At 46.3% G+C, this 20,723-nt stretch overlaps 9 protein-coding genes and 2 non-coding genes across 11 annotated transcripts; 6 read left to right on the plus strand and 5 right to left on the minus strand.

Annotated features, from left to right (window-relative positions):
• The first annotated feature begins 212 nt into the window (after positions 1-212).
• Positions 213-284, plus strand: EDB93DRAFT_t114. Its single transcript has one exon. It is a non-coding gene; the product is annotated as a tRNA-Ser (tRNA).
• Positions 285-941: 657 nt separating this feature from the next.
• Positions 942-1,013, plus strand: EDB93DRAFT_t115. Its single transcript has one exon. It is a non-coding gene; the product is annotated as a tRNA-Ser (tRNA).
• Positions 1,014-2,095: 1,082 nt separating this feature from the next.
• EDB93DRAFT_1186023 (tRNA modification GTPase TrmE) lies at positions 2,096-4,590 on the minus strand. The gene is made up of 8 exons (XM_041450804.1): positions 4,013-4,590; positions 3,718-3,959; positions 3,545-3,671; positions 3,353-3,496; positions 3,132-3,297; positions 2,784-3,083; positions 2,621-2,724; positions 2,096-2,561 (listed from the first exon to the last, which is right to left on the minus strand). The coding sequence occupies exons 1-8, from the start codon at positions 4,485-4,487 to the stop codon at positions 2,428-2,430; spliced, it is 1,692 nt and encodes a 563-aa protein (XP_041301144.1). The 5' UTR covers positions 4,488-4,590; the 3' UTR covers positions 2,096-2,427.
• Positions 4,591-4,692: 102 nt separating this feature from the next.
• EDB93DRAFT_1243641 (uncharacterized protein) lies at positions 4,693-5,600 on the plus strand (the record flags this gene model as incomplete). The annotated part of the gene is made up of 8 exons (XM_041452170.1): positions 4,693-4,705; positions 4,764-4,802; positions 4,863-4,914; positions 4,973-5,071; positions 5,121-5,206; positions 5,258-5,352; positions 5,404-5,508; positions 5,562-5,600. 8 exons carry the CDS (start codon positions 4,693-4,695, stop codon positions 5,598-5,600), a joined length of 528 nt encoding a protein of 175 aa, XP_041301145.1.
• Positions 5,601-6,857: 1,257 nt separating this feature from the next.
• Positions 6,858-7,748, minus strand: EDB93DRAFT_197086 (uncharacterized protein). Its single transcript, XM_041455661.1, has 5 exons — positions 7,574-7,748; positions 7,346-7,523; positions 7,281-7,298; positions 7,162-7,233; positions 6,858-7,109 (listed from the first exon to the last, which is right to left on the minus strand). The coding sequence occupies exons 1-5, from the start codon at positions 7,644-7,646 to the stop codon at positions 6,947-6,949; spliced, it is 504 nt and encodes a 167-aa protein (XP_041301146.1). The 5' UTR covers positions 7,647-7,748; the 3' UTR covers positions 6,858-6,946.
• Positions 7,749-9,181: 1,433 nt separating this feature from the next.
• Positions 9,182-10,718, minus strand: EDB93DRAFT_1243643 (WD40-repeat-containing domain protein; the record flags this gene model as incomplete). The annotated part of the gene is made up of 8 exons (XM_041452171.1): positions 9,182-9,205; positions 9,264-9,446; positions 9,494-9,614; positions 9,664-9,803; positions 9,856-9,889; positions 9,918-10,157; positions 10,209-10,320; positions 10,394-10,718. 8 exons carry the CDS (start codon positions 10,716-10,718, stop codon positions 9,182-9,184), a joined length of 1,179 nt encoding a protein of 392 aa, XP_041301147.1.
• Positions 10,719-11,038: 320 nt separating this feature from the next.
• EDB93DRAFT_1243644 (uncharacterized protein) lies at positions 11,039-11,654 on the plus strand (the record flags this gene model as incomplete). The annotated part of the gene is made up of 3 exons (XM_041452172.1): positions 11,039-11,051; positions 11,105-11,164; positions 11,215-11,654. 3 exons carry the CDS (start codon positions 11,039-11,041, stop codon positions 11,652-11,654), a joined length of 513 nt encoding a protein of 170 aa, XP_041301148.1.
• Positions 11,655-12,438: 784 nt separating this feature from the next.
• On the minus strand, positions 12,439-13,031 carry EDB93DRAFT_197026 (uncharacterized protein). Its single transcript, XM_041455660.1, has one exon. The coding sequence runs from the start codon at positions 12,889-12,891 to the stop codon at positions 12,595-12,597; it is 297 nt and encodes a 98-aa protein (XP_041301149.1). The 5' UTR covers positions 12,892-13,031; the 3' UTR covers positions 12,439-12,594.
• Positions 13,032-13,827: 796 nt separating this feature from the next.
• On the plus strand, positions 13,828-15,978 carry EDB93DRAFT_1186081 (MBOAT, membrane-bound O-acyltransferase family-domain-containing protein). Its single transcript, XM_041450805.1, has 10 exons — positions 13,828-13,848; positions 13,908-14,043; positions 14,094-14,320; positions 14,373-14,399; positions 14,459-14,585; positions 14,641-14,711; positions 14,762-15,016; positions 15,068-15,137; positions 15,186-15,434; positions 15,483-15,978. The coding sequence occupies exons 2-10, from the start codon at positions 13,984-13,986 to the stop codon at positions 15,921-15,923; spliced, it is 1,527 nt and encodes a 508-aa protein (XP_041301150.1). The 5' UTR covers positions 13,828-13,848; positions 13,908-13,983; the 3' UTR covers positions 15,924-15,978.
• On the minus strand, positions 15,979-17,054 carry EDB93DRAFT_1186083 (60S ribosomal protein L18). The gene is made up of 5 exons (XM_041450806.1): positions 16,983-17,054; positions 16,838-16,924; positions 16,746-16,790; positions 16,312-16,689; positions 15,979-16,259 (listed from the first exon to the last, which is right to left on the minus strand). Exons 1-5 carry the CDS (start codon positions 16,983-16,985, stop codon positions 16,212-16,214), a joined length of 561 nt encoding a protein of 186 aa, XP_041301151.1. The 5' UTR covers positions 16,986-17,054; the 3' UTR covers positions 15,979-16,211.
• Positions 17,055-17,133: 79 nt separating this feature from the next.
• On the plus strand, positions 17,134-18,541 carry EDB93DRAFT_197777 (uncharacterized protein). The gene is made up of 5 exons (XM_041455662.1): positions 17,134-17,160; positions 17,217-17,435; positions 17,490-17,615; positions 17,670-17,753; positions 17,804-18,541. Exons 1-5 carry the CDS (start codon positions 17,158-17,160, stop codon positions 18,197-18,199), a joined length of 828 nt encoding a protein of 275 aa, XP_041301152.1. The 5' UTR covers positions 17,134-17,157; the 3' UTR covers positions 18,200-18,541.
• The last annotated feature ends 2,182 nt before the right edge of the window (positions 18,542-20,723 follow it).

The following is a 20,723-nucleotide window of genomic DNA, read 5'->3' on the forward strand; positions in this document are numbered from 1 at the left end:
TTGATATTCATTTTCACTTCATTCGCTGGATAATTGACAATGGGAAGCTCTGCCTCATCTATTGTCCCACCACAGACATGGTCGCTGATACCCTGACCAAAGCATTGCCATCACCAAAAGTCAAACATTTTGCTGTTGAACTCAGACTGTGTTCGCCTTGAGTTGGAATATGATGTAATCCACACATTGGATGCAGTGAGGGAAACTGTAATGGCTGGATAGTCTAGTGGTTAAGACATCCCCCCAGAGTTGGGAAAGCCTAGGTTCAAATCCTGGTTCTGTCATGATTTTGGAGTTCAATAGGTTATGAGCCCTGTTGATGGATGTGTCACAACCCAAATAACGAATTAACGCTTGGGCAGAGACTAGGACTCAACTAAGGTTATCGGACAAGAGAAAGAGGAGCAAGTACGTCTTGGATTGCTACAGTTGTAGATACAAGAGGTTTGAACTAAAGAACTATCGACCAAGACATGCTACCTATATACAACTATTGAGACGGAGATTGAAACTGAGTTGTAACTACTAGCCAATCATAAAATAGGAAAGAGAATTGTACCATAGAACGTCGTAGAATATTAAAGAAGTATCATGTGACCATATCTTATTGTATCTAATCTAATCTATTCACAATCAAAGAACTCGTCTTCTTCATCAGTCACATCAAAGACACGTGTCGTGGGCGCTAAAGGTATTTCGGGAATGATAGACACTTTCAGGGTAGGGTTAGGGTTTGACTTAGGTGTTGTGTATTGGCGCTTAGGAAGATTTAGGAAAGAATAATGGTTTGTTAAAGGTACTCATGACAGGATGTGACCTTAGAAATAGGCACAACTTCCGCTGAGACCCAAAATGGCACCTTGTAATCCCTGTGTGGATTAAGGGGGTGTGTTGAAATATGATGTAATCCACACATTGGACGCAGTGAGGGAAACTATAATGGCTGGATAGTCTAGTGGTTAAGACATCCCCCTGGAGTTGGGAAGGCCTAGGTTCGAATCCTGGTCCTGCCATGATTTTGGAGTTCAATAGTAGTAGAGTAAGCAGGCAAAGAGAGCTTGACTTGGCAAGCTTAATGTCAATGTTGAGGATGATACACAGAGGGAAGGAAGCTCTACCTTGATGTTGGTGAGCTTTAATGTTGAGAGACAGGATCCATAGGACAGAAAGCTCAACACTGAGGACCTGGACATCAACATCAAAGAGGATGTGCAGGAAAGAGCTCAATGTCAACATTAAGGATGATACGCAGAGGAAAGGGAGCTCTACCTTGATGTTGGAAAGCTTTAATTTTGAGGGACAGGATCCATAGGACAGAAAGCTTGACATTGAGAAGCTGGACATCAACGTCAAAGAGGATGCACAGGAAAGAGAACTTGACATTGGCATCAACATCAAGGACAGGAATAACTGGTTAGTGAAATATCCCAGTAGTACCAAAAAACACTTACATTATTTGGGGCAGTAATTAATGCTGGTGTTGATATATACCTCCAGCAGTACTTATGCCTAAGGTATTATATATTTATTTGGGGCAAGGTTTAATGCTGGTGCTGAGATTTAACACAATTAACTATTCTAAGCCTGGGTGAGACACTTAGTCGCCCACTATTGTAAGCCTTACTTATTGGGCAACCCAGGTGTGTTAAGGTAGTGGTATTGTGACAAATGTGATGAAAAAATGACAAAACACAAAAAATGTAATAACTATTGATCAGGTGCCTTCTGCGTCAATTGCATACTCACTTATCTCAGTAATAATATTGCAAACATTTTATGCTTTTCAAAATGAAGAGAAGTGAAGTGGAAAGCTTGTTATTCCAATTTCTTAGATTACTGGAAGCAGCTGTTAGTGGCAAAGTACTATTATGCATCATACTCCAACACAATGTGCCGTGAAGCTGTTGTCATCCATAGACAACAGAACATGCAAACAGAAATGCTCAAGGGACAACCTGAAGATAGCATGGGCTCACAGAGCATCTATGAGATCCACAAGATTTATCAATGCTGCTTAAGCCAAAGTCTGAGAAAATTGTGGTTTACTGATGAATGATGTTGGCTGTTTTATACTGTTCTGCCACCTCATTCATGCTATTTTTACACAAATTACAACCTCTTGACAATGACAATCATTGCACAAGCATCTTTACCAGCTAAGTGGACTGAGCATTGACAAATGAAAAATGAAAAATATAGTGCAAATATAGTATACAAATGTCTGCATTTGTAATGAAGGGACATGAGTACTAATAAAACCCAATGACCAAAGGCCATCACTTGTAACTACTTTAGACTTTAAAAGATCTATCTATGTGTGAATGTCCGTAAATGAAAAATGACTATTGAAGAGGTACCAAATTTCTGTCCTGTCATGCTTACCACTTGGCTGAGACTGGTCAAGATGGACATCTACGAATCACACAATCATTTGCCTACGCAAAACGATCCGAATATCCCGCCCAGAACTTCCTCAACACCGACATCTAGTCCAGAAACAGAACCAATCGCACGAGCTGCATAACGTAGGGACTCCGCGGCGATGTCCACTTCCGAAGGAGCTGTGAGGTCGAGCAGACATTGACATGATACATCAATGAAGCATAACAAATGTACTTACAGAAGGCGATGAACTCTTCCAAGTGCATGACAGCTCGCTCAAGAATATCTCTATGACGGGCATGCGTGATAAGTGGGCTTGTGTAGTCGAAACCATCGCTGTATCTATTAAGGAAGGTCAGTATGGCCATACAGCCAGTAGATATCGGACCTGTGTAAGGTACCTTGATCGTAAAACCTGTGCGAGACCATCCAGAAACGATTGGGTACCCTCTGATGTGCGAAGACTCGCTGTCCAGAACTGAGGTTGTCTGCTGTGATCATAGTTATCGCCATACTCCGTGAAAGTGAGAGACTGGTTGGGAGGAAGGCTCGCGATAGTATCAGACTTGTTCAACAAGAAAAGGGTATCTAGTTTCAGGTGGCTCTTAACCTCATCCGGGACTCGAACGAGGGCATTGTCCCGGGACGATAAAACATCGGGAAGAGATAGAACACAAAGAGACAGATCAGCCTCCTTGACACTGAGCGAATCGTTAACGAATGGGTAGTGTAATATGACTTGCACATACGCGTTACCCGCACGACCCACCCCTACCTGCTCTACAGTTTCCAGTGTTTCTCGCAGGCCAGCAGTGTCGCTCAGAATAACAGGAAAGCCTCCGATGTCCAAAGTGAGCGTGAGTACGTCACGCGTAGTTCCTGGAATGGGTGATGTGATGGCCGCATCACGCTGAGCTACAAATCAAGGATTCGAATTAGTGTCTGAAAAAGCGCAACTTGAAGGACATGCCAAGAAAATTGAACAAGCTACTCTTGCCAGCATTCGGAGGTCCAAATATCACAAGTTTTATTCCAGAGCGCAGAATCTCCCCACGGCGGTTGTCATGCAAGTGAGATCGAATGCTGTTGATGATATTCAATGCACGATCATGAGCTAATACCATTTCAGATAAAATTGTGAATGAGCCTGTAAAGGACCTGCCTTCTTTAATCATCGCTTCCTGTCCAAGTTCGTCCACGTCCTCGCCAAAATCGATAAAACCTTCAACAAAAACCAAACATTCTAGTATCTGTGACCTTAGTGCAGCATATCGCGCCCTCGCAACCCCCTAGGAACAGTAAGTTATAATTCCCAAGCTCAGTAATAACCCCTACCTCAGCTCCGCTGATAGCAATCCTTCTTTGAGCTTCTGTTTCAGCATCTATCAAGTCGCGCAAACCCTCGACTTGGGTGAGATCAAGCCGGCCACCCTCGAAGGCACGTCTGGTAAATTCGCCTGGGGCAGCGGGCCGACAATATGGCAGTTTAGCAAGGGCACGTAACACTGCAGAGAGCACTGCGCGCCCAGAGTGGATGTGAAGCTCAACAGTATCTTCCGTGGTAAATGATTTTGGACCTAATGCACATAACCTAATATCCCGCGACCTACAGCAAATAATAAGAACTCACCCTTGAAGAAAACAGTTAAACTGTCGTCGAGTTTCTCTTCGGTCTCTGGGTCGACGACGTGTCTCCGCTGAAGCATCCATGGTATTAGTTTGTCCCCAGATTTAACTTTGCGTGTCACTCGGCGCCAGACGTCAAGGGCGTCGGGTCCAGAAACCCGAATGATAGCGATACCTGCTTTCCCAGGTGGAGTGGAAAGTGCGTATATAGTTCGACGCTGCGCATCAGAAGGCGTGGGCTCAGACTTGGCGGAGAGAGTTGTATGAGTATCACTGGCATACCCGGTAGCATAAAACCGGGATAATGACCTGTTGATGCGGTGTAAACTGCAATTCCCGGGGGAACTTCTATGTAGAACGACCGATGGAAGGTTTGGGATCATCAGGGAGTTATTTTCCCGAAATTGAATCTGTCTCCGCTGTATCCGTGAATCCTTTACAGCTTTCTGAATGATATTGGCTCGCCATTGCCGCAACATTCACTGCCCTTGAATTCTAGCTCACCGTCAGTCGCGGCTGGTACTAGTATGATGAAAGACGCGTGCTGCAAAGACTTACCGTAATTTCTCACGACTACAGATTAATACAGCTTGTCCTTACCTCTCATCACCGAGCACACCATCTAACCGACTAATCCCACCCTTGTTATACAATCACATAGATTGCCCAGTTTAATCAGGAGCCATGGGTCAAACACGTTTGTTTATCAGATTTCCCATGACACATTCATCTTCCACTCACCCCGCGATGAACAGCATCACAGTTCATGGAGGATATGCAGAAGCGATCCAACTGTGCGTTCTGTGTTTCGAACCACTTCTGCTCTGCGATACTCATTTGACTGTGCTGCACAGTCACATCCGCTGAGCTGGAAAGATTGAAGAAGCGCTTTATGAAGCTAGACAGGTCTATATCATTTCGTCAATTGACCATCCTTGCTACCGATCTTACAATGCATATACAGTGATGGCTCGGGCTCCATAGATCGGGAAGAATTTTTGCAAATACCACAAATAGCTACCAACCCATTGGCCTCAAGGATGATTGCAATCTTTGACGAAGAGTGCGTCTCCAGAGTTCTGTGGCCGAGTCACAATTTAATTCTTGCACAGTGGAGGAGGCACTGTAGACTTCCAAGAATTCGTGGGTGGATTGAGTGCATTTAGCAGTCGAGGAGGGCGAGAAGAGAAGCTACGATGTGCGTCTCCCATTTTGGTTCATCAGCATGACCTCACGTCATGATATCAAGTCGCATTCAAGGTTTATGATGTGGATCGAGATGGTTTCATTTCCAATGGAGAGCTGTTTCTGGTATTGAAAATGATGGTTGGAAACAATCTCAAGGTCTGTATGCGCTTAATTTTGGAACTTCTTGTAATCATTTCTTTGAAACAGGATCAACAACTACAGCAGATTGTTGACAAGACGATCATGGAGGGTGATCTAGATCGTGATGGAAAACTTAGCTTTGAAGAGTTTTCCCAGATGGTGTCAAACACGGTTGGTAACATTTCTCTCGCTTCATTGCTGATGCTCAGTCTTTTTGCCTTTAGGACATTGTCAAGCAGATGACGCTTGAAGACCTTTTCTGACAGCTTCAGCGCCAACGGGCACTCATGTCCCCTCATACCCCGCTGTGACTATCACGCTCGTCTGCTGCATCATTATCCATTCATCATATAGTGGCAACTTACATGTAGTATCGCCTTTGTTGTAGAGTATAAGCTTCGTTTTCAGATCAGCATAACATAAATCATGGTACGTGAAAGTGAGATTCAAAAGAATCAAAGTTAGCCTGCATTGAGTCAGACACTAAAACTAAGCACAACTCATGAGAGAGAAGTCTTACTCAGTTGACTCTCCAGTACGTCTCATCGCAGCTGGCTTGGTTCACGAAGAGCGTCTAGAAAATTGAATACTGCATACAGATAGCAGATCCACTCTACTTGAAAGCCTGAGGATCATCGTAGATCCTCAAGAGACCACATTTATCCAACGTATTTCGATATTAAAAAGTGCTCCTGCAAACCAAACGACATTATAGAAAAATTGAAAGAGAGATACACGAGTACTATTCACCGATGTTCTGACTGTCGTCATGCGCGCTCCAAGATCGCGCCGCTAGGTGGAGCAAGGTAAATCAGCATCTGTCTTGATCGGTTACTCACAGGAAGCTTCAACTGCGGCAGCACCAAAACGCTGCAGCAGTGAAGGCAAAACAAAGGAAGAGCTGTATGTCGCATCGAAATAAAGAAGTTCAAAGAAGCCGCTGGTAACATGACCGAGGGCCCTAGTCGTTATTTTCAAATTCTTAGTATAGGGCCCGGAAACATTGGTACCTTGCTCTTGTGACGTACTTTCCACGCTAGATGTTTGACTGAAAAATGTTGCAGCGCCTTGTAAATTTCGTTTCCGACCTTGGCCAGTGACTAAGTCCCACCTAAAACCATCTTCTCCCGTTGACGGCGACCTGGTCCATATGACTGGTTCAGGGTTTCATTTAAATTTTTTAATGAAAAAACTTACCAGCTACTACCCTCTCATAGAAACTTGCCTCCAACGGAACGAGTAAGTTCGGCTGAAAATTGCATATTGAATTGGTGTCGATGAGCAAATAAGGACCCGGAGCTTTGGGCTGGACATGAAAAGTACGTAAAAAAACGCCATAGATCCTCTCGGATCACTGGTACCGCAATGCAAACACTGCCAGGCAGTTGGCCCAACATGACAAAGTGAGGAGCTTGCCAATGGTGACAACATCCGGGGGTGTTAGACTTGGCGAGGCTGACAACGTTTCCACAATCAAGATGAAGACAAAGAATAAACTCACAACAACACGCAGCACCCACAACGTTACACCAACAAAGATCCGCGTAAACAGAGAGATATCATACAAGTTGAAATTATGCTGAGATATACAAATACATCACACCATCTTTCACTCTTCGTCTGGAATTCTGGATGAATCCGCGCTGGTTCGAAGGGTTGCGAGTTCAATCAACAACGAGGAGTGCACAGGCTCAGACCCGGGCCTTGAGAAGCGCCCTCTCATGTTGAGCAGAAGGCGGTTGCAGAGAAAGGATGGCACAGCAACAGACCAGCTATTAATTTGTTTTAGAAATGTAACACACAGGGAGACAGAAAGAGACCCACGGCATGAAGAGGTTGATATAGGAGGGATATCGAGCCCAGACAATAGTTGATCCAACGAGTTCCATGAATATTCTGTAGATGGTAAATGATCAAGTACACCTAGAAGGTGACGGACGTACACGAGAAAGTATAATAAACTTGAGTAGTCGTCAGCAATATGTCAACAAAGATGATAACTACCGACCTATCACGGGCCAAAAACGTTGCAAGTTCACTGCGTTGTTGTCGGTCCAAAAAAACTTTCTTGATGACGAGTGTGCAAATGATAGGTTCGAGGATCAGCGCTGGCGTCCAAAAGATTGCAGAGAGTGGGGCAAGACCGTCAAAGAGACAGCCCGCTGGAGTAGAAACTACCGGAAATTCTAGTAGCGGTTCATTGAGTCAACCCTACGATGAAGATAGCCAGACTCACTTTCCACGCGAGTAATCGTCAAGCCAATGAGGAGCGCCATCGTTGCGATCTCAATTATACTCAGGACAATCATCCAAAAGAGTACCCTGCGATTTCGGTTGTAAATTGCCCACACCTTGAAGGATGTTAGTTGTCGACTTTTCGTACGAAACCGTTGAACTCCCTCTAAGCTGCAGTATTGCTGATACAAATAAAGGTTCAGCGGTGGCGGTTGTGCATGGGCTGTATACTTACTTTGAACAGATATGGTCATAAGGAGTGCACTGTCGAATCATGAGTAAGACATCGAGAGAAAGTGACCCGCGACTTACATGATATTATTGCATATCAGGTAGGTGACACAGCTAGGCCAGAGGACGTCAACCTCATGGATGTCATAGTAACACAAACATACGTCTTGATGAATGGTTAGCGTAAAACAGTGGAATGTGCCAAAAGAATCACTTTGGATGATATCGCGTTATATGGGTTTTGTCGTACTTTGAATGCTAGTCAACAGAATCAGCAGTGATCAATACCCCATACTCACTTATGTCGAATGTGAGCCATAACACTGGAAGCCAGCGGTTCTCGAGAGCGTATTAGCGTAGTACACATTCTTCTCCATCATACAAGACTCACAAAATGATAGAGATATGTCACCCAACTTTTCTTCTTGAACCAGATCAAATCAATCTGCCAAGCCGTAACTTAACAGCTGTGGTCGCTGGAACCAGGTTGACAGTTTACCTCGTCCTCGATGGTAATGACTAGCAGAAATGAGGGTCAGCAAGTAAAACGTATCAGAAAACTCCTCACTGTGTTCGTAAATGAGAAGTCCCAGCGCTGCAATTCGTGATTGCTTCCCGATGATCACTAGTTATCCATCAGTAAACAGCCCAAGAAACGAACCACAGTCACCAACAAGCTCGCCAAGCAGACAGAGAAATCAAGGTAGTGTCCGACATGAATTAAACGGTTGGAAATATCCGTAGTATAACATGAAGCAAAGCAGGCTTTAAAACTCGGTACGCGAAAAACAAAGGCTCTGCTCAGCCGCAAGGCAAACATATGTGGTCATTGCCTGATCGCAGCCCCAATCCGGTTGGATTCAGTATAGATAAACGGACCCGATTACGTAGCGGGTTCTCGCTCCAAAATGTTCAAAATTGCCGGCAGGAAAATCCTGAAGCTTGACTAATACTGTTCGTGCCGAGTCCTCGAGGCAGGTCACCGGCAACTCGGGACAGTGCTTTCACCAACCTCAACACACCAAGCATGACTGTATTGTGAGCGGAGAAGTGTACGCCGGGAACCTTGATGACATTTGCTGTGCGAATTTCGGAAGCGTACGATAATTGCAGCGATCGATCGAAAAACTGATTAACTGTTCAACTTGGCACATGCTTCCAGGACCCTGACTAGGAACACGGCATAATGTAAGCAAATGCTGCTACTATCTCAGGCCAGGCCGAAAATAGTTGCATAATTTTTTCGGAGGATAGATACGAGCAGTGTGGGCGCATGCACATGTGCCGTTGATACCGTTTTCAATAATCGGTTGAGGGTTGATTGACACTGCTTCAATGGCATCCAAGTTCCTGCTCCGCCACCAGTTCACATTCGCGATTACCTCTTTACTTTTTTACCCTCCTAAAGAGCAGTTCATAATGAGCAAACGCGGGTAGGCCATATATAGGAACATCCTTACTGGCCCACTCTCGGAGATATCCATCTCGTCATCGCACTCTCTTTTCAGGGTAGTCACGGTGGAGTCCATATCCATTGCACCTTCATCTCGCGCAAATTTATCGGACCCCGAAAATTGCCTGGGGATAGAGCAACGCCATGTACTTATCTTTGAATCCTCGCCTCCCGTGACAAGAATTTCATGCTGTGTTACCGATGAGCACTAGGTATCACCGCACCAAGAAAACGTACGTTTTCATCCCAGAAGACTGAACGGACAACACCAGTGTGTCCCTTGGCCCATACCGAATTGATTGTCCATGGTGCAGATGAGTCTGTCACATCTGAGCTCGAGAGAAGGGCCACATCACCCCTGTGCGAAAGTGTTAAATTGCGTATTACAATCATGATATGTCACATACTCGTTCGAACCAACAAATACAGCGAGGTTGCTGTCAGACCGTTTTGTGTTGTGACATGTTATCAGGTAGTCGGTAACCCAAGTTCGCCCATGGCTATGAACGGAGGGGTGGCGAATGTCACAGTTCTGCAACATGTCAAGCTTTGTGCGGCATCATGAGGAATAATTAGATCGATGAGTGGTTGGAATGTACCTCATCTGACCAGCAGCTGAATGTCTCCATATCGCTTGCAGTCCCAGACACGATTGGTGGACGAGCCGCGGATCCATCCTGCTTGAGATATGCTACAACCCCAACTGCCGACGTTCAGAACTGCTTCATCCTCGTCATCTTCCGCAGAATTTGACGTGCTAATCAGGCCATCAGTCGAAGCTGATAGCAAGATCTGTCCAGATGTTGGAGACGGGCAATTTTTCAGAAAGTGCACTGCAGTAATGTCGTCCGAATGTGTTGAACTGTGAACACGGAGTGGTACAGCTGGGTTTCGAGGGTCCCTTTGATCTCACATTGAAGTTCACAGCCTTGTAAAGAATATCAGGACCTACCAGTAAAGTATAAATGCGTCCTCCTTCTGTAGGTCCGTCCCCGCAGCAACGGTCAAGCCATCATGAGAAGCATCACAAGACAAAACGGCACGAGGTCTCCCAGATGTCGTCACTAGTTATCAACAATACTCTTGAGTTGTCAAACGCGGAGGTCCAGTACCAGTGGTAAAGTATGGAAAACATACTTTGTGTGGTCGGAGCACCAGAACGTTCATCCCAAGCAATCACACAGCCATCCTTACCAGCAGATAGGAGTGTGTGCCTATCAGACCCACCGATACTTCTAACGGTTCGCAAGGCTGTGATGGCCTTTTGGTGGCCTTTGAGGGTCTGAACGCATTTCAAGGATGACTTGTCAAAAAGATGAATTGCATTTGACGGAGCAGAAGCAGAAGAGACGTAGTAATCTCCCAGCGATGTTAGTGCAAGAACGTAGCTTCCATCCGGGTGAGCGGTGGACTTTATTTCTGAGGAGATTGTCTCGAATGAAGGAGACTCGAGCAACGACATGACTGCACTTTTGAAGTCGAAGACGGTCCAGACCACGTGTAAATTAAGATCACGTCAGCAGATTATCTAGCCCTCACTATGTACAAACTTTCCCTCGTCATCGTCATACCTTTATTTCTTTACCACCACCTTGCAATTGCAAGCGCCTAGATCCTGTTCCACCGCAGCTCTTTTCTTTTTGAACAAAACACCCACGCTCTTTTCAATCCACAGTCTTTTCGTCGATTCCCTCTGAAGATTCTCAAACCTGAGAATCTATTCGCCCAGACCAAGAACAAGCATTTCACTTCATTGCTTTCTAGTTTATTCCCACTTTCAACATGACTCGTAGGGGTGAGTTCTTAACCGCTTGGATCTCGCGTGCAAAGACTCAACCCATCATACAGCTCCTCGTATCCACCGTCTCCCTCAGCGTCTTGACTACAACCTGATTCCTGCGCCTTTGGGTGCGTGTGAATCCATAACTCAAGTCGCAACATTAATCAAATTATTGCAGATCTATCTCTTCCGCTGGCTACGGAAAAGTCTTCCTTGCCAGCCATCATCGTGACCCCATCATCTCCAACAGCCGACGCACCCGAGTACTACATAGCGTTCTTAAAACCACCCCCTAAGCCTACGTTTCGTGAGCGCATCTCCGAGTATTCTCCTTTCCAGCCACATCTGCCCTTGAAGGCTCGGAGCGCTATCATCGTCTCCCTTATTCTCTTCATTCTGATGTGCCACCTGCTGGTGCACCTTGCTGTCCGCCGTCCACACTTCGATTTCATCCCATCCTCTGATAATATCTCGTCGCTCAAAGCAAATTATCATCAGGCCCAAAATTCGTTCTTGGACTCGTTTGCTTTAGATCTCAAATCTTTTTGGAGTGGACCAGTGGCTGGGGACACGCGAAATTTCATAATTGAAGATTTTTCACAGCCAGCCCATCGGTAGATGTGGCAGGTTCGCCATCTTTCAGTACACAGACCTTGATACAAGTCTATGCAACCTTCCCATGCATCTACTGACAGTCATGTATCAAAGTTACCTTTGACCGAACTGACTTGTTTACAGTCGCATTACATTTCTTTCGTTTATATTTATCTGGTTTTGGAAGTTGACATGTTTAGCTAAAGTCCTCCCTGTATCGTGATAACTACACAGGAAGCTCTTTGATTTGTATTCAGTACCTGGACCATTCTACACAGCGACATCAGGTCCGTGATACCCTGATTGTATGTTTGCTAGGTTCGACGCCTGTCCAGTTAAATTCCCATGTATCGGCAACCAATGCATTGCCCTCGAACAATTTATCGATACTTCGGTACTCTTCACGTTTTCTCGTAGTAAGCCATGTCTTCTTCAAGTCGAAGTCCTTCGGTGACACAATACCCTACCCTAACAGTCTTGCATCTCTCGGTGAGAAGCAGAACGTGGATAACATTCACTCAGCCAGCCCACAAATATGCTTCGAATCAAAGTCCAAACGTTTCTGTCGTAATTATTGTGCCTTACTCACGCTCGCTTCGTTTTTCGTGTGTTACAGCTGTCTTGGAAAAGGTCTCATTAAGTATACGATGATGGTGTTGCTAACATCAAGCATGACCCACTTGCTTCCTCGGCTAGTTCACAACATTCTCCCCACTTCCGCTATTTGGACAGCAGGATTGAACATGTCTCTAACAGCTAGAAGCCATGGCTAGATCCGTATCTGAGTATTGCTCATTATCAGTCCTTGGGAACCATCTTGGGGGAATATCGACCCCTTCCTCGTTGCGATGCCCTGTAATCACTTGTCATCAATCTGTGGTGACCATGGCACGCATCTCATTTTCTAGTCATGTGCTTTTGTCATTTGACAGACCTTTTCAATTCCCCCTTTCCCATGATCCCATCAATTATGCCACAATGATTCTCTTGCCATCTCCGTTAGGAGTACCTGTAACTTCAATATAATCTTTATCGTAAGCTTCAGTTGCGACCAATAGCCGTACCACATCACGCGTTGTGGCCATACAAACATTGCGAAGCAGCGATTGTGGTAAGAATGAAGAATAAATCTCCCGCGACTGCCTTGCATCTTCTGTTTCTTCCGCAACCCGTGCCAGATGACTTGAAAGGTGGTGGGCAAGACAACAGCCAAGACTGAAAACAACGGAACCATATGCTTCAACATAGCTGCGCCGGACATATGTCAACTGTTACGTGATATGATGCGTCAAGTAGGAGGCCGACCTGTCCCCCTTACAACAGTGATTGTGAGGGGCGATTCAGAAGCAAGGATCGATATGCACCCCTGACGTGCTTAATTCAGTGGCGCTGTCACTTCGTCTACTCATTGTCATAAGACCAGAAGAACTCGTTTTGCAATCTTTGGCGATGATGGCCACCGTCACCTCCGAATTGAATGTGACTCTGGAGAACACCAGTCCTGCAAGTGTTCAACCATCGCCCACTGGAACTGTTGCATATGCTCTGTATAAATAAGTTCAGATCAAGTTCAGACGAGCATCTGCGCGCATCTAGTCTTACAGATTGTTGCCTATTCTCCTCTTGCCTTGATATTGGGACTTGTTTTTGGAATTATTTTTCTTGTCGCCCTTACCGTAATAATCCAAACGAACTCCACGCTCATTGGTGCCAGCAAGTTGTATCACAACCTCTGTAGGACCTTGGAAACCATAACTACCAAGAACGGCTTCTGTGAGACTCAACTCCATCAGCAACACTAGAAAGACACTCTCGTGCTCCCCTACTTGTGGCAAGGGTATCTGATTGGGGCAGTTCGGAGCCGATGTCTGAAGTGTTATCAGACCCTTTTGCGGCCGAGTCTTTTGCAGTTTCTTTCTTCAAGGACCAGTAAACCTGCACTAAATGACCACTTAGCGGGAGACTCTGTACACTGCGCACCAGCGATAAGTCGGAGTTGAATATTCTTGCCCTGGACGTCGATACATTTGTCGTACTTCCTCCGACTGGTCATTTTCGCAAGAGGCACCTGACGCGTCGGACTGACTGTCAGCAAGACACAAGAGAAAAGCTAACTAGTTTTTCACGCTGATAGTGGGCGTTGGAGAGCTCTGTTAGATGAGGCACGCAGGACTTCGACAGAGTGCCAAGTGGCCTCGTTGGCGTGGGAATAAACGCGGTACTTATATAGAAAGGACGCCGCTTTTGGGTCACTCTATTAATATTGGGGCTATATAGAAACAAGTTGGCCTCGAAAGCCAGTGCCAGTGGTTCTTGCTTTGTTGTCTTTCCAGTTCGTGACCTGCCAGTAGTCATGGATGCGTTATTCATCCCTCTCGCATCTGCTATCGGTGCATCCGTCGACCAAATCAAGGTTGGGAGCAATTTTGCGACATGCATATACTAGGGCTAAAATTTTACCAGCTCATCTCATGTCTACTAATAGCATGCCCCCTAGGAAGTATCTTCATCCGTATACCAGCATCTCAGCCCAATCTCAAGCATCTCTTCAATCTGCTCGTCTCGGTTTTCTTTTTGATACCAGTTTTAAACCTGTCATGGGGTTTTGTTCAGCTATTAGGGAGTGTTCTTGGAACGTATTACATTGCGGCTAATGTAAAAGGCCCCAACATGCCTTGGATAGTTTTCATGTATGTTTACCTTTTTAACCCTGGAAATGCCTGCTCACCAGACTTTTTGTAGCTTTGTAATGGGTCATCTCACAGTCAAGTAAGGGATACATAAGTAAGACACGTTTGCACGGGAGGCTGATATATAATCGTTCCAAGCCATATTATACGAGCATTTTACAGCCTAAGCTATGAAACCTTCGAAATTACAGGTCCTCAGATGGTGCTGACTATGAAACTCACAACCTTTGCATGGAATGTCTGGGATGGTAGAACGGCTCCTGAAGTAAGCTCCTACTGCACGCCCACGAATCTTTTGAACCTGAATTATACAAATTTAGAATCTAGACAAATGGCAACTTCAAAAGCGTGTCACGAAGTATCCTACACTGCTCGAGTTTCTTGGTTATTCGTGAGTCTTGTTCGATGTGTTTTGTTTCCGGATAACGGATTTTTGTATAGCTTTTATTTCCCGGGTGTTCTGGTCGGGCCATATCTCGACTACGCGTCATACAAGTCCTTGATCGATGAATCACTCTTCGAAGGCAAGCGCAGTCCTAGTTCAACAAGGTCCATTCCAGACGGCAGAAAGCGAGTCGCGTACCGCAAGATGTTGACTGGTTTGGTCTTCCTGGGAATCTTTGTAGTTTTGAGTCCCTCATTCTACTACGGCATCGTGATTACCCCGTGGTTCATGACCCAAGGGTTTCTCTATAGGTCCATCTCAATCTGTTAGATCGAATGCTTTTCTGACGTATTTGGATGCAGGATAGCATATTTCCAATTTTCTGGTTTCATCGAGCGGTCTAAGTACTATGCGATCTGGACGCTCACAGAGGTGCGCTTAATGTCCTGTCGTAGGCGCAGTGCTAATACAGGCGATCAGGGTGCCAGTATCCTGACCGGATTAGGGTTTACTGGGTACGGGCCTTCAGGCCAATCCACATGGGAAGGTGCCGCCAACGTTAAAATCCTCGAGATCGAGTTCCCTTCAAACTTCAAAGTTCTACTTGATTCATGGAACATCAACACGAATATCTGGCTCAGGGAATGTATATACAAGCGCGTAACCCCCAAAGGGAAGAAGCCCGGGTTCCGCAGCAGCATGTTGACTTTTGCGACGAGCGCCTTCTGGGTAGGTGCTTGGGTATACTACACATGACCTATGCTGAGTTTGTCGTAGCATGGCATTGCGATAGGCTACTACCTGACTTTCTTCTTCGGTGGATTTATCACTACCGCAGGCCGCCTCTGCCGTGCCAACCTACGTCCATTCGTCCTCCCCCCTCCAGGAGCACCCACGACCATCACGAAACGCATTTACGATTTGACAGGAACTTTCGTCAGCATCCTCATTCTCAACTACGTGGCAGCGCCATTTATGTTGCTACATTTTACCGATTCTATCGAGGCTTGGCGTCGGCTCCATTGGTATGGCTTTTGGATCATTGGCTCGACACTTGCTTTCTTCTGGCTTGGTGGCTCTGCTTTCTTGAAGGCTCTGCAGAAGAAGGAAGGAAAAGTCGCTGAGAAGGTCGTGACACAGGAATCTCACGTCATGCCACCACCTCTAGAAGATGTAGCAGAGGAGCTGAAGGAATTGCAGCACATGATGAAGGAGTAGGCCGAGCTTGCGTACTTATCTAGACGAGCTCCGACAATTGATACGTTCAATCAATATTTTGCATAGCGTCTCGAACTTCGGGATCATATTTCGGCCCTAAATATCGCATTTCTCAAGTACGACCTTCTTAGTAGAGACGTGCGCTTGGACATAAGCAATGCATAGGTGGGGCATACAGAGCTCAAAAGATGAAAAAAAATGATGGTTTGTAGTATACCCATAATGCATATGTGACCACAAGAGGTTGCGACGCCTTCCGCTGCCACCAATGAATATTTTGTAAGCTTCTTATACTTTGAAGCCACGAGACTTTCGGCGACCACGGGCCCGCTCGAACTGAAGGAAATGAATTAGATATGAACAACATCATATAACGATCAACACGTACTTTGCGACCCTTGGAAATGGTGTAAGGCTTCTTGTTCTTGTGGGGACCCATGCCAAAGTGCTTGACAGCCTCGCGAGTGTTTCTCTTTCCCCGGAGCAACACAGTGTTGGACCCTGTTGGTGCGCGAAGTGCGAGCTGATCCAGCGTCAATGCCTCACCACCAGCATTGAGAATGCGCTCCTTTGCTGCGCGCGTGAAGCGTAGAGCAGCAACTGAGAGTTTGGGCACTTCGACGAGACGAACGTCATCGGTTACAGTGCCAACCACCACGATAACTTTTGAGTCACGATCAGGAGTGGCAGTGGTTTCTTTAACAATTCTTGACAAAGAGAGGGGAGGACGGTTGATTTTCGAGAGGAAGAGGCGGTGGAGAATAGCCTGAGTAAAAACCACGCTTCAGTCAAACGCCCGAACCACACGTAAAACTATTCGACCTTGTTGAAATCTGAGTCTGTGCGGCGAGCCAAAAATCTGTAGAGCTGAATAACATTTAGATTGAGCTTTTGTGCATACTGAACATACATACTTTGACGAGCAAAAGGAGGTAAGGATCCTCGCTTTTGGGGGCCGTCCGCTGGGCTTTCTTGACGTGGTGTGCCTTGAGGTCGATACCCTAGTAGGATGCACAGATCAGCATAATTTCTGGGTGCTGTTAGGGACCGCGAGCTCACCATCTTGATCTTGCCGATTTGTACTGTTCGGGGACGGTGTACAGACAACAACGGGGGCTTGAAGAACTGTGCAGGACAAGCAAATAAGGTTTGATTTTCGGCATATCGCGGAAGATGAAATTGTTAGACAAACAAGAAACAAACAACGCCAAATTTTTCTTCAACTTCAACTACCATGGTGCGTCCGATTTTGGGCGTCAAGCACTTTTTCTAACTTTTCTGTTATTCTGTTAGGATCAATACGGAGAACCAACTGCTCCTTCAGTCGACCCTTACTCAGATGCATACAATGCACCAGCACCCACTACTGCATCAGAATCCAGAGACCGAGACGCTGCCCCGCCACGCGGTCGGTCTCGTTCAAGAAGTCCTGGAGCCCGCAGCACCGGTTACCGTAGTCCTACTCAAAAGCGCAGGTCTCCGCCTCCTAAAAAGCCAACACATGCTCCAATTGTACGTTCCACACGTTTCCCTCGTGTTTCGTAAAGCGCTAATGGGGCAAAGAAGGCGCCCAACCCCTCCCAGGTTTTGGGGGTCTTTGGATTAAGCATTAGGACACAAGAGCGGGATTTAGACGAGGAGTTTTCTCGCTTTGGAAGAGTCGAAAAAGTGACAATTGTGTATGACCAGAGGGTACGGCGACTTTTTGTCCATTTCGTTACCCTAACCCACAAAACGTGTTTTTAGTCCGACCGTTCTCGTGGTTTCGGCTTTATCAGAATGTCCAGCACCGAAGAAGCTACTCGTTGCATTCAGGAACTTAATGGAGTCGTACGTTATTCACCTCATGTGTATGCCTTCCTTGTTAATATTCTTTGTAGGAATTGAATGGACGTCGCATTCGGGTTGACTATTCTGTCACTGACAGACCGCACGCACCAACCCCTGGCGAATATATGGGTCATCGTCGTTCGACTAGGGATACTTACTCAGGCTCGGGCCGCGACTCTTATCACCGCGACTCCTACCGTGACTCATATCGTGACCGCGATTATCGCCGCTCCGATCGCGATAAGGACAGGGACCCTTACGGTCGTGACAGCCGTGATTGGCGGGATCGTCGCAGCCCTCGTCGTTACTCACCTGATTATAGAAGGCGCGGGAGCTACTCCAGGAGTCCTCCTAGGGGTAGTAGCCCTCGCAAGGATTATGATGGTCCTTCAGGCAATGGTGCGACAAGCTCCTCCAACCAGGCTGAAAACGGTAGTCGTTGGTGATAGTTCATCTGTCAGCGGAAACCATTTCAAAGGTGTGCAAGTCATGGTCTCTTATTTCAGTTATCGATGGGCGAAAGCATGGACAAGAGGTCTCGTTCGTACAGGCACAAGTGATTGAAGAGGTTCATGGCGGGCATCCTCCAGCAAGCCTCAAGTTGGCAATGTTCTCGTTACTTCCCTATTGAAGAAAGCAAGACATGGTTTCCGAGTTCGCTATTTCAGACAGAAAACCAAGTTCAAAGTTCATTTCATCCTCGACTGTTTGCCTGTATCCGTTCCGCATTTCGTATCGCTCTACTACTTTGTTCTACACTATCAACTTTCGCTTCCATGAAGAGTAGCAAGTCACCGATTGCGATTGCAAGAAAGGTCAGGCACAACAATACTGCATGTAGCGACTCAGCATATGCAGCCAAGGGAGTGTTGGCAGGCTTGTGGAAGGCTTCACAAACCAGGCTGAGCGAAACTTACGTTCACTCATCTTGAACGACTCGTTCTGACATTAATGATTGCTCCATCAGGAGGCTTGACATATATGGCGTTATCGATCAAGAAGCAATTACCAAGTGTATTTTGCGCAGGCGTTTGATTCAACGCAGCGCTTCGTTGTCGGGAATTTCACGAACTCGTCGTAGTGAAAAGTTTGTCCCTACGTCGGATTCGAGTTATTATCGACCATCAGAATGCACCGCTTCCGTTGGTTAGTCACGTGTGCACATGGCGTTGACTCGAACGGCCTGGGCCCTGATGTAAGATGGCACATACCTGATCGGGGCTACTGCAAAACCTTAAACTCCGATTTAAAGTCTCCCCACGGATATCCATTCGTACGTATGACACTACCATACAATCTCGCTGTATATACAAGCACTAACTAATATAAAGTAGTGACCGTCAGAAAATATATGAAAGTGATATATCCAAAATCATGAGACTTGATCAGTGGTGATCCAACTGGTAGGAACAACAAAACGACCTTCAGGTCCATAGACAAGATCGGTACGTGCAAAATGACACTGTTCTGTGGATCTGATGTGCGCACGAAGGAGGTCGATGCGGCACTTGACAACTCTACACACGGAGCAGCGCGCTTTGACACCGAGGTGAGTGAGGATGTGTCTTGTCATGCCTCCCCTCTTGAGTGTCTTGGAGCAACCAGCCCACGGACAACATGTGATGGCGTTGTCTGGGCCAGCGATGCCATGTCCTCGTAAGTGTGCGGACACTGCGCTAGTCGTCCCCTCCACAAACATTCCACAGGGGACCCCCTCTAGTTTACACTCGTATACAACAAGTGGTTGACCGCGTTGTTCCACTCGAAGAAAAGTCTCGGGGTCGACGTTCAAGATATTGTGAGGCATATAGATGGTGAAGGATATACTATATGTACGCGGGTCAGCACTGTTCTTCTCGAGACGGACGGTTGACGTACCAGAGGAGTGAAGAGTGTAGTCAAATAAGTGGATAAAAGTGGTGTGGATTCGACAATTCCTGTATTTGAAGGTTACCCTAAAAGCATATCGTACTCGAGACCCCAGGGATTCTTTGCGATCAATTTTCCTAGCTCATGCATTATTAATAGTGCATTTAGGCGCATGTTAACTGGGGTGTTCGTGGTCCTAGTTTTTATTTAAGGCGGACGTGAGCCAGAAAAGCGGATTGAGGCTTAACCTGCCACCAACGAGGCGAAAGGGAAGGACCGGCAGCGGCAGGCCAGACTGACAAACCTGTTCTAAGAAAAAACTTAATGCCGTAACTTCATACTTCATCTCTTTGAGAAAGAAAATGGTCAGTACATCGAAGGACCCAGATGGCGGAGGCACCTTCCAGACGCTGCCTGAGCACAATGGCTTAGTAACCTACGTTCGTTCTGATGCGTCAGACGCATTTGCTAGTGCAGATGCTACGACTGATAGCTTTCGTGTGAGATGATATCGTTATTCAAGTCAAAGCGTTATGTCAAGGTCACCTATTTGGCATTCATCCCGCCAGCGCACTATTCGGAGGCTGAGTGCTGAGGCAGTATGGTAAGTTGTTAGTATACTGGCATCCTAGTAGTGTTCTTCCAACCCCTCGCATGCACAGCGAATGCTAAACCACCTGAAGTCGTCAATTTCCGACGTTGCTCAATCCCGATCGGAGAGCCACTGGGTCCTAACCGGTAACGGTGTAACCACCGTACTTAGCCGATCAGAGATATGATAATACGCCGGTGTGTGTAGTTGTTGCGTTTTGGCACACATCGCTGTGTTAACCGCAACAATTTTTGCAAGCTATCTGCGTACTGGGTTGCAATCAGTTGTATAGTTTCGTTAACTTTCGAGGAGTCCCCACTGCCAAGTCCTTATAAAGATAGCCAGACAACCAGTCATGTGCATGGTTGGTCGGCGGTGTTGGCGGGCTCGTGGAATGGAACCAGAAAATTTGGGATAATGTCATCCAGTTAGCATCATCAGCTGAAGACGGTCTGATCAGTCATCCGTACTTACATGTTGATGAAGATGAAGATGGCACCTGGGATCCG

This window comes from Suillus bovinus (genome assembly GCF_016758785.1).
Source record: "Suillus bovinus strain UH-Sbo-P2 chromosome Unknown EDB93scaffold_142, whole genome shotgun sequence".
Taxonomy (NCBI): Eukaryota; Fungi; Basidiomycota; class Agaricomycetes; order Boletales; family Suillaceae; genus Suillus; species Suillus bovinus.

Excerpts from the sequence above, each read along its gene's own strand:
- EDB93DRAFT_1186023 (XM_041450804.1), bottom strand. The coding sequence starts at position 4,487 with ATGTTGCGGCAATGGCGAGCCAATATCATTCAGAAAGCTGTAAAGGAT. Across the intron at positions 3,497-3,544 it reads GGAAGCGATGATTAAAGAAG|CTCATGATCGTGCATTGAAT; the intron begins GCAGGTCCTTTA and ends AAATGGTATTAG. Across the intron at positions 3,084-3,131 it reads GTGGGTCGTGCGGGTAACGC|TGTCAAGGAGGCTGATCTGT; the intron begins GTATGTGCAAGT and ends CGATTCGCTCAG.
- EDB93DRAFT_197086 (XM_041455661.1), bottom strand. The coding sequence starts at position 7,646 with ATGATTGTCCTGAGTATAATTGAGATCGCAACGATGGCGCTCCTCATT. Across the intron at positions 7,524-7,573 it reads GACGATTACTCGCGTGGAAA|AATTTCCGGTAGTTTCTACT; the intron begins GTGAGTCTGGCT and ends AACCGCTACTAG. Across the intron at positions 7,110-7,161 it reads TATATCAACCTCTTCATGCC|CTGGTCTGTTGCTGTGCCAT; the intron begins GTGGGTCTCTTT and ends ACAAATTAATAG.
- EDB93DRAFT_197026 (XM_041455660.1), bottom strand. The coding sequence starts at position 12,891 with ATGTCCGGCGCAGCTATGTTGAAGCATATGGTTCCGTTGTTTTCAGTC.
- EDB93DRAFT_1186081 (XM_041450805.1), top strand. The coding sequence starts at position 13,984 with ATGGATGCGTTATTCATCCCTCTCGCATCTGCTATCGGTGCATCCGTC. Across the intron at positions 14,321-14,372 it reads ATGCCTTGGATAGTTTTCAT|CTTTGTAATGGGTCATCTCA; the intron begins GTATGTTTACCT and ends GACTTTTTGTAG. Across the intron at positions 14,586-14,640 it reads ATGGTAGAACGGCTCCTGAA|AATCTAGACAAATGGCAACT; the intron begins GTAAGCTCCTAC and ends ATACAAATTTAG.
- EDB93DRAFT_1186083 (XM_041450806.1), bottom strand. Across the intron at positions 16,791-16,837 it reads ACCTCCTTTTGCTCGTCAAA|CTCTACAGATTTTTGGCTCG; the intron begins GTATGTATGTTC and ends AATGTTATTCAG. Across the intron at positions 16,690-16,745 it reads CAGACTCAGATTTCAACAAG|GCTATTCTCCACCGCCTCTT; the intron begins GTCGAATAGTTT and ends GTTTTTACTCAG.
- EDB93DRAFT_197777 (XM_041455662.1), top strand. Across the intron at positions 17,436-17,489 it reads AGCCAACACATGCTCCAATT|GCGCCCAACCCCTCCCAGGT; the intron begins GTACGTTCCACA and ends GGGGCAAAGAAG. Across the intron at positions 17,616-17,669 it reads CAATTGTGTATGACCAGAGG|TCCGACCGTTCTCGTGGTTT; the intron begins GTACGGCGACTT and ends ACGTGTTTTTAG.